The sequence below is a fragment of the Urocampus carinirostris genome, chromosome 8 (assembly GCF_059441175.1).
Source record: "Urocampus carinirostris isolate Australia breed hairy pipefish chromosome 8, RoL_Ucar_1.0, whole genome shotgun sequence".
Taxonomy (NCBI): Eukaryota; Metazoa; Chordata; class Actinopteri; order Syngnathiformes; family Syngnathidae; genus Urocampus; species Urocampus carinirostris.
This window is the reverse complement of record NC_142356.1, coordinates 37999906-38012661: the sequence shown is the minus strand read 5'-3', so window position 1 is coordinate 38012661 and position 12756 is coordinate 37999906. Positions and strand designations below refer to the sequence as shown.

Below are 12756 nucleotides of genomic sequence, written 5' to 3'. Positions count from 1 at the left end.
TGAACTATCCCATATAAAATTACAGTTTAAGTCAACTCAAAATCAGTCACATTAAAAAACATTGGACTGCCTTTGCTTTTAAAAACTATCACTGAGAATATCATCATATCTAACTAATGTGATTACTAAGTTAACACATAAATCATGTTGAAGAGTTCAAACTTCATGAACAAATAATTGTATCATGACCAAATGAAAAGTAACTCATATTAGAACATACCACAAATGTCTTTGTTATAGCAGAAGATGTTATCTATAAATGAAAATACAATAATTATAGGCCCTACAGTAAAGTGTTGGTGTAATGTACACATGAAAATCTATTATTGTAATTGTTAAATATTTATGGCCATTTTTATTATGTTATAATATTTTCAAAAAAAAGGAGAAAACAGTCAAATAAATTTGAAAAGTTTACCACCTACCTCAAAATTCACGACTCTATCAGCAACTGGTACAGGTTGTTGGGGTGGATCACGTCTCTCTATTACCGCTTCCGATTGTGATGTCAATAAGGGATGGAGGCCGTAAAGTTTTGGAGTTTTCGTTTGGGCACCGAAACTTCCAGCGATGGAATAATTTGTTGTTCTTGACTGGAGTTCTTTCGCGTGTTTTTTGCTCTTTGCGTGACTTTCAAGAGCTTTGAAACCTCTCCCACCATAGTCAATGGTATCATGGCACCAAATGCAAAGCGCTTTCCCGGCACGATCGATCTTCCGAATAAAGTCACTGAACAAATTCGTCACAGTCTTCTTTCCAACATTTGTAGATAATTCCTTCTCTAACCAGTCCCATCGAAACTTGTTTTTTACGATCTTATCAATTTCTTTAACTCGCGGAGCATCTTTGCGTTCGATCACGGACATCTTTCTTTAAACACCCGGCAAAAACGTGTGAGAAATGAACAATGGCATACTCCTATGCCTTTATAACAAGCGCGTTTATTGGTCAACACGGAGACTTCAACCAATCGCAAGTACGTTTCATTTCAGTTACGGAAACACTAAAATGGAATGCTGTAGAGACGAAATCGGATTTTTTACCACTTAAAAAATCGGAAATTTTAAAATTTTATTTTTGGAGATAAAAAAAGCGGAATTCCGCGAATTAGCGGAAAAATCACACCCCTGTATCATTGATGAATGGTAGAGTACCCAAAGAGCCATAAAAGCAAAAAATGTTTTAAAATTGAGAGAGCCACATCATATATTTTCAGACAAAATTAAAAAAAACTGCCAAACATGCTCTCTAGACAAAAGCTAATTCTTCAGCACATTTTATTTCACTGTGTGTCATTTGATGATTTAATCAAATGTATGAAATGATTATGCCAAATCCTGTGTCCCAAATCAATGTAAATATGCCATTTACAATTTGTCTTCCACCTTCAGTTAAGAGTGTTGAGGCAATTTTTTTCCATGAAATTTGTCCTTAATAACGGTTTTAAAACAATGTGCATGCAAAGTTATTTTGTAAAAATGTCACAAATTACTGCAAACGATAATCATATCGTCATATTCACTTTCGGTGTAGACTGCATTGAGCAAGAGAGAGAAGGAAGTGCCTTGCGCTGTGTGCTGGGATCTGCCCTCCTGAATTGCTCAAAGTCGTTTGCTAGCGTTTTATTTATCAGTTTAAATGGTTTCTTATCGAACTTCTGCATTAAGTTGCTTCGGCTTTATATGGACCAAAATCGGGATGAAATCACTTGACTTTGGAATGCCACAGAGAGATGTGCAAAAGTTAAATTATATTTCGGAGCCATGTGTACTCATGAAAAGAGCCATATATGGCTCCCGAGCCATAGGTTTCCTACCACTGGTATAGTAGCTGACATATTGTTTTTTGGATGGTAATTTATAGTTGATGAAGAATGGTTGATTCTGGTTAATTCTTGTAGTAAAAAGTTGAAGTCAGAATGGCTACAGGCCTTTCCACATGTTGTTCACATTCATATTTTAGTCAATTGATGAACAAGAATAGCGTAAGATAAATAGGTCAGTTATACCAGTGTGCCGGGGCACACTAGTGCGCCGTGAGACTTTGTCTAGTGTGCAGCTGGAATTTTTTCTTTCCAAGAAATCAGGCCATTATTCAGTATTTTTGCACTCTTCAGACGAAGAACTGTAATAGTCATCCATATTAGTAAGTGGCAGTAGATTTTTATATACTTTTTATTAATAATTATCTGCTCTTGAGGTAGCACAGTACATTTAATAACTTAATTTGTTTAACAAAGCGGTTTAAGATTGCACTGTAAAAAATAAAAACAAAGCAGGTCATTATTTTTTATTTTAAGTATTATTTTCTTCTTTTTATATACTAATTATCTGCTTATGAGGTAGTACAGTGAAATATTTGATATGACTTTATTTTCACACATTTCCGACGGATGGTGTCCCACGGAACTTTTTTTTATCAATAAAGGTGTACCTTGGTTCAAAAGGGGTTGAAAAACACTGAGTTATACGATTAAAATGTCTATCCATGTTGTATATTTGGACTGGTGTAAAATGACAGATCTGTTGGATATTAAAAATGTTGTGCAAGTCATTGATCTTGGTGTGGCACACCAATTTACAAGGAAAATTGAAAGTGGGACTCCGCACCGAAAAGGTTGCCGACCCCTGATTTAGATCTGAAACCTCACTTTCCCTCCATTGAATGCTTTCCAGGTTTTCGTACGCAATGGTCCATTGATTTCTACGCAACGCAGAAGAACATGGAAACTGAACATCCATGAGAGAATTGGAGATTAATGAATCTATGGTCCGCAAGTGGAGGAAGCTGGAAAACCAAGTGTGACCAGTTAGATCTGTGTATTTGTATTCAATACTTAAATAAACCACAGCCAAACTCAGTTTTGCTCCCGCTCCATTTTTAAATACGCACACTATGCTTGTTTGTAAGGCGGCTGCAGCAGAGGGCACCAGCGCCCTATCGGAGACTGAGGCTTTTAACAAATAGCGCTATATGGACTTGAATATTTGATAGTCTATCAAGTCAGACTGCTGAGAGATTTGGAAACAAATTTAAGCATTTACAAGCAATTCACCCAAAAATCGAGCACTTTTCAGACATTGAAAACACAACATTGAAATTCAAGCATTTTTAAGGATTTTGTGAAGACGCGATGTTGCCACCGTCTTCACAAAGACAATGAATGTTACTATATCTCTTTACTTAGAATCTTATTCATGTGTTCACATTTTTAAGACTTTTGAACATTGGATTTAAGACATTTCTATGCCAATTAAGGCCTTATTTTTAGAATAAGTTCAATGCCTTTTAAGACTTTAAGGATCAGTACGAACCATGTGTATGCATTATTATTGCTTTTTTTCCCTCGTATTGTTATAAGTATCGTGTCTACTGTCATTCATAAAAACTTACATGAGATGTAGTATTATTCCTTCCACTTAAATGAACAGACACAAACGCAATAGCATCAATTTGATTGTGTATTTATATACAAATCCCTGGGATGTTCACACATCGATTATTCAGTACCAAGTGACGGAAACTACAAAAAGTTTCATAAAAAGAACATTAAAAGTATTATATCAAAATGAATCAACGAAATAAAAAGTCAGAGCACCAGCTAGTCTCTCGTCAGAACAATACAACATAAGAATGGAGTTGAGAAATGTTTAAAATGGAACACATGTTCCATACAGAAAATGGCTTACAAATAAAAGTTTCACGATCTCTGAAGAGTGAAAAAAAAAAGATTTGGATGCGTCGTTCCAAACACACTAATTGCTTTTTGCCTGTAACAAAAGAGAAGGAATAAAATGTAATTAGTTTACTGACTTGGTCCAAATGAAACAACGAATCCAGATAAAAACCACGAGTAAAATCTACCGCATAAAGCATACCATTGCATTGTAAGCATCCAGCTGAGCATCCAGCTCCTCAGCTGATAGCTGGCGTCTGCTTCCTCGACCTCTCCCTCGTCCACTTCCCCAGTTCCTTGAGGCACTGCTGCCACTGCTGCCGCCACCTTGCCTCCATTCGCTCCTTTCACGCTTTTCAACCGTGGGCTGCCCGAGTCTGCTCCTGTCAAATCCTCTGTCGGAATTAGGGGCAGGCAACAAAAGAAATTCCAATTAGGGCTGCAGCCTTTCGTCGAAAAAAACAGACAAATCGATAATAGAACAATGGAATTCAGAGTCGACTTGTCGATAGACACGTCTTTCCAGCAGAGTGAGGCATCTCTACACGAACATCATCTCCGATGATGCACATGCGCCGTAAAACAAACATACAGAGATGGCAATATCAACATCAAATACGTGTACCAACACTTCTAAAGTTTGGGAGCATTTTAGCCTGGATACAGCCAATAAAAGTACTAGCAAAGTTTGCAAAGCAGACCTTGCGTAACCATGTTGGATGTCCGACAGTTGCACAAAATGGAGTCTAACTGGCCTCAGTAAGAAACAAGTAACATTCAAGCCAATACGGTTTTGATGACATGCATTTAACATTATATACGCATGTATTTGGCTATGAGAGAGCTTGAGTGTAATGCCAGACTGTGTCTGACACATGGGTTTAAAATTACATGCATGCAATCCAAAGTACAAACGTCAGTTTTTAAAAACGTTGAAAACGTCAAAGGTCAGTCGATAAAACCGTTTGATATGAAACTGTTGAAAATAGTTCCATTATTTTGTTAGACTTTGCGGTTGACCACCAAGTGTACTTTACACAATTACTTGTATTTACTGTTTTAAAGCTAATAATTATCCTGTTCTTGGTTTACAGGGATAAAATGTTTAATTGATTTGAAGTTATTATTTATTTGACCGTCTCTTAAAATGAACAGGGCTTTATTGATGTACAGAGACCCCTCGCTACTTCGCACTTTGGTTCTTGGTGATTCAGTCCTTAATTTTAAATTGATTTTATCATTATTGTCATTGATGACATTTCTATACTGCATTTTGTTCTGACAATGGGGACAATGTTTGCGACTGATAGGCTGGTGTAACAGCGGGCGGGCGCTGCCATTGTAAACAAGCTGGGAAGCATAACGACCGCTAGTTTTTAGCGGCTCGTTAAAAAAAATAATCATCAATTAAACTAGACTCTGAGGAAAGACAGAAGAGCACGACAAAATTGTGCACCAGTGGGTGCTTTGTGGATTATTATCGGGTTCCAGAAGCAAACCAGGCTGCGTCTGGAAGGAGGCAAGAGTGGTGCTGCTGGTCCGACCTACTGCTAACAGCTAGGGTAACAAACATTCAAAGCCACCACTGCGGACCCTGCATCTTGCCAAAGCCTTTTGTATAATGACAATAAAAACATTCATTCAACTGCTATTAAGAGTTGTGTGTTATTATTTGTAGCTCTCCTAAATGTTGTTTTCTGACAGTCGTATACTATCTGTAGGCAATGATGTGACGCTACTTGATGGGTTTTCCCGTTTCCCAGGTAGTTTTGGTCCCCATTAACTGCAAACACCGAGGGACCGAGCTTATTTCTTTACTGACCAAGCACTGCGCGCAATTGGTTTTGGTGCATTTCAAGCAAAGTTTATTTGTATAGCCCTTAATCGCAGGGAGTCTCAAAGGGCTGCACAGACCACTGCAAACTACAGACTATCATTTTATCTATTTTTTTATGAATTGGTAGTATTTAATGAAAAAAGTAGTTTTCATTGTATCCATTTTTGTGATTCATTGTATTATCATTTTCTAAATCTTGAATGAACTGCATGCTGATTTAAATAAAAAAAGAACTATTATTTGATTATTCAAATAATTGCTGCAATTGTCGCTGATTAATCGACTATTTGAATAGCCGTTAGTTTCAGCCCTACTTCCAATGCGGAGCAACAGGAAATGCCAATTCCCAGTGAATCAAGACAGTGGGATCACTTACTTCTGGCTTGATTGTCTGTCTATCGATTCAGAGTCTGACGTAACTTGTGTGATCTTCATTGGGCGACCTCAAAGCATAAGAATGTGACAAGAGAGACGTGAACATTTTGAAATAAAATCCAATTAGGATCCTAGGCAAAGAGGAAAATTCCTACCATCAAGCGGGACACCATTATAGTGCTTCATGGCTTTGATAGCATCCGGCGCATTTTCAAAGAAAATATCTCCACTTCCCTTGCTCCGACCTGACCGGTCATAGTGAACTGCTACTTTCCTTAGTGGTCCAAATTCTTCAAAGAGCTCCTGTTGGAGGAAGTCAAGCGACGGTGACCATCAATTTTTCACACAAACTGCAAATTTAAGCGACGTAAAATTACCTTTATGTCTGTGTCAGACACTCCAAAATCTAGATTGGAAATTAAGAGTTTAGCGCTATTGTCTGCTCTTCTGTCTGCTCCCGAGCTCTGTCCTCTGCTTTCGCCGTCGTGCTCCTCAAACATGTCGTGCTGCCATTTGTCAGGCAACTCTCGAGGCTAAGGAGGGAAACATTGACACATTAAACGGTACGTAAATATATTCTGCGATTTTATAAGATCATGAAAAATGTGGTCCCTGTCAAAGAATTATCAGAAGAAAAGGGGGAAATGAGGCATTTGATATAATCCCCATTTTTTCTACTTCACTCAAGATTACTTGGCTTTTGTAAGAAACCAGTTATGAATAAGAACTTGCTCTTTATGTGCACAAGCCAAGAAATATGAAGGGTTCACCCTCCTTTAACTCTTATATAAATAAAATCACCCGGTCAGCCTACTTCCACCTGCGCTCCATCAACAGTCTCAGCCCCTCCTTCACCCCACACTCAACAGCCATCCTCGTCCATAGCCTTGTCACCTCACGCCTCGATAACTGCAATTCCCTCCTCTACGGCTTACCCCAAAAGTCTCTCTATAAACTTCAGCTAGTCCATAACTCTGCTGCACGCATTATTGGCCAAAACCCCCGCTCGCCATCACATCACCCCTGTACTTCAGCAACTCCACTGGCTTCCAATCTACCATAGAATCGACTACAAAATCCTGCTCTACACCTACATGGCCACTTATAACTTGGCCCTCCCTATCTCTCAGACCTCCTTCACATTGCCACGCTATCCTGCACCTTCAGATCATATTCCTTCCTTTATCTCCCCTTTCTACCTTCAAATCTGGACTCAAAACTCATCTCTTCAGACTTGCCTATTCTTGACCATATGCCTCACACACCACCCCATTTAACTATAATGTGTTTAATGGCTATTTATTACTTGTTTGTCTCTTCGTTTATTGTCATACTCGTATGTACAGCGATCTTGGGTGCCCTGAAAGGCGCTTTGAAATACAATTATTATTATTATTACTGCTTCCATAGGTTGGTGCACATATTTTCTTTTTTTGTTATGTGGCTATTTTGAAACAGTTTAACTCCCACCCATCCATCAATCATGTGATCACATGCTTTCGGTCACTATGGCGATCGCGTTTCGTGAGCGCTGAGTCTATAGATCACCCCTATTTCTACCACTTACCCAATCAAATTGCTCAAGGTCAGGGGTGGCAAACACGTGGCTCTGGAGCCGTTTGCGGCTCTTGGCCAATAAGAATGCGGCTCTTTGCCTCATCATATTTTCTATATACTGTGGCTCTTTGCCTTGTGTCATGTTTAGTTTTTTTTGTGTGCATTGAGGGTGGACACTTTCCTTGACTAATACTTGTTGTATTGTAGGGAGAGGAGTGTGTAATGGAAATAATCCGTTTTTAATTGTGTGTGACTGTTTAATACAGGTCAGTGCGTGGTGTGGCTCTTTGACTCTCACTGTGAAAAATTTCGTCTCTTTGTGTCAAACCTTTTCGCCACCCCTGCTCTAGGTGCTTTGCTGGTGCATCTGAGATTTTAAAGTTGAACATTGTTAAGATTGTTTAATGAGCTTCCATAGAAAAGATTACTTAGCGATATACAGCCACGGGCTTTGTTGATGTGACAGCTTGACTGTAAACTGCAGTTAAAATTAAGTCCCACATATAATGGAGCAAACGCAATCAGTGTTGTCTCAGCTTTGTATGTATCAAATAAATGTGCGATTCCGACTCCGAGCCATATGTACTCATGATAAGAGCCATATATGGCTCGTGAGCCATTGGTTTCCGACCACTGCGTTATGGCATTGAATGAGTTAAGTAGTTGGGTTCTATGAGAGTATATAAGGTAATTTGTAACTGGAGAGTTATTTTCAGAGTAATGTGCCACTTTTTGGTAACTGAATTACTTTTGAAATGAACAAATACCCGTAAACACGTTTTCTTACTCTGTCGCACGACCAACACAATCTAGGAACAGTTTAGATTTGAAAAACATGCATGGGAATGTGGGAGAGGGCTAGACTACACCATTAGTCTACATCTACATCCGTGGGCCGGATCAGGTCCGCCTAGGGTTTTGATCTGGCCCCCCAGACATCACTGAAAGAAGCGAGAGAGAAAAATGAGCTGCGGTTTTAAATGTGTCCGCCAGGTGTCGCCAAAGCCAGACGGGACGTGTAAAGAAACTAAAGCTCTATCTCTTTTGGGCTCTCTCTATTATTATTTCAGTCCTTCTATCTTCTTTTTCTTTCTCTCTTTTTATCTCTTTCTTACCTTCTCTTTCCATTTCTTTCACTCTCTCGCTTTCCCTTTTTCACACTCACTCTTTTTCTCTCCATCTCTCTGACTCTCTCACTTCTATTTTTTCTTGGTTTCTTTCTATATTATACATTATAATATATTCTATATAATGCTCTATTCCTCTCCCCTTGTCTTTCTCTCTGTTCTTCTCTTTTTTTATTATTTCAGTCCTATCTTCTTTTTTATCTTTCTTACGTTCTCTTTCCATTTCTTTCACTTTTACACACTCACTCTTTTTCTCTATATCTCTCTTTGACTCTCTCCCCTTCACTTCTAATTTTTCTTTGTTTCTTTCTCTTCTTTCCTATATTATGCTCTCTCTACACCTCTCTGCTTTTCTTTCTCTTTCCTTCTCTCTCCCTCACGCACTCTAACTTTATATTTCGTTTCGTCTCCCTCTCTCTCTCTTAAATGTACTAGGGTGGCCCCCGTGTAGAGGTAAGATCGGGCCCAAAAAAAGCACCCGAACCCGACGCAGGCCCGGGGGGTATTAAACCCGACCCGGACCCGGCCCGACTAATTAACTGGATTTGCTGGCCCGGCCCGAGGGGGCCCGAAATTACATATTTTATTTATAAGGAGGGGTGATTTATGATAACAAATTAAACTCTGCCTTTTGTTACAACATCTAGGCCTAAGTTAAATAAAACTGTATAAACATTTACATCTTTTATATTTCTGTGTCTGCACTGCAGATGTTACATTAAGCCACAATCTGTCATTGACGGGTTTTTTTTTTGAGGTAGCGAAAACATTTAAAGGCGTCCGTCATTTTGACAACTTGATCATTGGGCCATAATCCACAGCAGCAGTAGTAGTACGCCTTTAAGATTTTAGCGCAGCACTTTCATTGAGAGGGGATGTTGACGTGTTGTGCCGACTCCTATGCAAATCCCCCCCCCCCCCCCCCCCCTGATCGTATTCTATATAAAACGCTTATTAAAACAATAAAGCGAGCTAATTATAATAATTGGGAGATCCTAGTCTATATAACGCGTTTATTTAAACAATAAAGCGTGATTTTATTCTGCAAATTGCGTTTTTTAACGCGGATGAAAATGTCACCAACGTCAATGTACGCTTCCGACAAAAGCGATCGTATTCTATATAATACGCTTTAAAACAAAATAAAGCGAGCTAATTATAATCATTGGGAGATCGCGTTTATTTAAACAATAAAGCGCGATCGTATTTTACAAAATGCATTTTTTTAACGCGGATGGAAAAGTCACCAACGTCACTGTACGCTATGATTTCCGCAACCACAACTAATTGTACACAAATAATATTCATTTGATTTACTATAATATCCGTACGTAATGTCTTTTTTATTGTGAATGAAACCCTGGTTGCATTGGATCCCGCGGTGTAAACAAATTGTTGTTTTTTTCATTTAAAATCGGAGGGGGGGAGGAATTTCCATAGGAGTCGGAAAAATAGCGATTACAGCTCCTTCTCCGTTTTATCCAAATTATTTATTTTATAACAAGTATTCCTTGGTCTAGTATCCATACATAGTTTAAGTATATATTTTTAATGAACATTTAACACATTATTAATTAATTAAAAAAAAAAAAAAAAAAAAAAAAAAAAAAAAAAAAAAAAAGCAGGACCGAACCCGACCCGACCCGACCGTATGACTGACATTTCAGGGCCCGACCCGGCCCGAAATTGCCTCGGGTTCGGGTTCGGGTTCGGGCTCGGGCCATAAATCTTACCTCTACCCCCGTGACATTTTTTTTCCTAGCATGTGGCCCTCAGCTAATATAAGTTTGACACCCCTGGTCTACATTATGGCCACAACTACGCCCCTGTAGGTAATCCAATGAGGAGTGACGAAAGAATGACGTGTAACAGGCGACGGAGTTCTTACAATAAACCAATGAATTGTTGAGCAAATGTCTACCCAAGAGTGATTTTAGACACCCGTGCACCTCGAAGGTTTATTTGACCGGGGAGCACATTTACGCTAAAGAAAGAAGGTTCTTCTTTTTTGAAGGTATTTATTATCAATTCAATCTCCGTTATAGTAGCAGTAGCACAATAAAAGGAATATAAAGTCCTTCTTACCCTCGTGTACGGTGCAGGCCTGTTGCCCTTTTCGCGCTCGAAGTGATTGGCTCGACTTCTCGCCGACCGGGAGGACCCACCGGCAAAACCTGAACGTTCACGCGGGCGCGATGAATCTCTGCCACGGCCTCCTTTGTTGTTTAGCTTGATTATATCGTCTAGAGACATGCTCATTTTGTCGACCATGGCGAAATTCGATTTTGTTTCCGAGACCGGCAGAGAACAAAGAAGTTGGTAGCAGACAAGTGTAACTCGTTAGTTTCCTCTGGTGGCGCCGTGTTGAGTTTAGCGGATATGCGTAAATAGTTTACGGATATGACGGAAGTCACGTGACAGCGAGCATTGCTCTCTATTGGTTGGCTCGTCATAAAAAAACGTAAACCTTTATTTAAACCAGTTCGTCGAGGTGAAAGGATTTTGATACAGTAACCATTATTTTCTTTTGACCAGTAGAGGGGCCTACTCGCTTTTCTAGCGAGACGAGGCCGTGGAAAGTCGTATTTATTTGTAGCCCTTATCATGGTGCATTCGCAATGGTCGCAGCAAGGCTTTAATGCTAGGACCTTAGCTTGGCCTTTTGGCTGAGAGTAAGAGTCCCGGCTCCTAAGCTTTGTAGCGTATTATGAACTGATCGATAACGGATAATGGATAATGAATAAAGAAGATAGAACAATAACCCTTAAAAAATCCCCCCCCCCCCCCCCCTTAATCACAAAATGTCTCAAAGGACTGCACAAGTCATGATTACCGGCAGTCAAATTATTTCTTTCAAGAGTCTATTTTTTTCTACTCTGGAAAGGTATATTATTACCGCCGTTGTCAATGTGCTATAATTTTCAATAATCTGTGGTCTGAGCAGCCCTTTGACACTCCTTGAGATTAAGGGCTATACAAATAAACTTGACTTGACTTGCATAGGGGCTTAGTGGTTAGCCCGTGTGCGGCACAGTGCCGAGGTCATGAGATCGGAGATTGAGTTTGCATGTTCTCCCCGTGCTTGCGTGGGTTTCCTACGGGCTCTCCGTTTTCCTCCCACATTCCAAAAACATGCATGTCAGGTTAATTGTCCCTATGGGCGAATGTGCAAGCGAATTGTCTGTCCTTGTGTGCCCTGTGACTGGCTGGCAACTAGTTCAGGGTGTCCCATGGCCACTGGCCGAAGATAGCTGGGATGGGCTCCAGCACCCCCGCGATGGGCTCCAGCACCCTTGCGACCCTACTGAGGATATGCGGTGCAGATAATGGATGGATGGATGGATGGATGGATGAATGACTTGCATAGTTTTTACCAGGCCCTTAGGATGATTTGGTCCGACCCGCCATACATTTCTTAGTATGCCCAAAAAAGAAGCAAGACTCTAGGTCATTTTTATCAAAAGTTACGATTTTGAAAATAAATCCAAACCAAATGCTCCCTCCGGCCGACAGTGAGCAGTGATGGATATTCGCTCATCTTTAGTAGACCCAGCCTAGTAGTTGGATCTGACGTAGTCTAATCTCCTCTGCTAAAGCTTTTATTTTTAATTATTTTTTATTCAGCGCGGTGGTTAGCGTATGTGCGGCACAGTTCTGAGGTCATGGGTTCAAATCCAGCTACCAACCTTCCTGTGCAGAGTTTGCATGTTCTCCCCATGCTTGCGTGGGTTTCCTCCGGGCACTCCGGTTTCCTCCCACGTTTCCAAAACATGCATGTCAGATTAATTGGCCGGTCCGAATTGTCCATAGATGTGAATGAGCGAGCGAATTGTCTGTCCCTGTGTGCCCTGCGACTGGCTGGCAACCGGTTAAGGGTGTCCCCTGCCCACTGCCCGGAGATGGCTGGGATGGGCCCCAGCACCCCTGCGACCCTACTGAGGATAAGCAGTGCAGATAATGGATGGATGGATATTTTTTTTTCATTTTCAAACCATTCCTACAATTAAGGCAAAAATATTTTTAGTTTGTATAGCGTGGAGAGTTGGTGCAGGTCCAAAACCACATTCACTCAACTGCTAAAATAATCCAGTTAACGCATTCAATTCCAGTTATGAAAATCATTTGTTCCCATTGTTTGTGAATAAACGCGTTATGCTTATCCTTTGTCATCCATGATTATGATA

At 40.1% G+C, this 12756-nt stretch overlaps 1 protein-coding gene across 1 annotated transcript; it reads right to left on the bottom strand.

Moving 5' to 3' along the window:
- Positions 1 to 3448: 3448 nt before the first annotated feature.
- LOC148361815 (aly/REF export factor 2-like) lies at positions 3449 to 10977 on the bottom strand. The gene is made up of 6 exons (XM_088342601.1): positions 10658 to 10977; positions 6266 to 6421; positions 6044 to 6191; positions 5890 to 5956; positions 3879 to 4071; positions 3449 to 3770 (listed from the first exon to the last, which is right to left on the bottom strand). Exons 1-6 carry the CDS (start codon positions 10841 to 10843, stop codon positions 3756 to 3758), a joined length of 765 nt encoding a protein of 254 aa, XP_088198727.1. The 5' UTR covers positions 10844 to 10977; the 3' UTR covers positions 3449 to 3755.
- Between the last annotated feature and the right edge of the window lie 1779 nt (positions 10978 to 12756).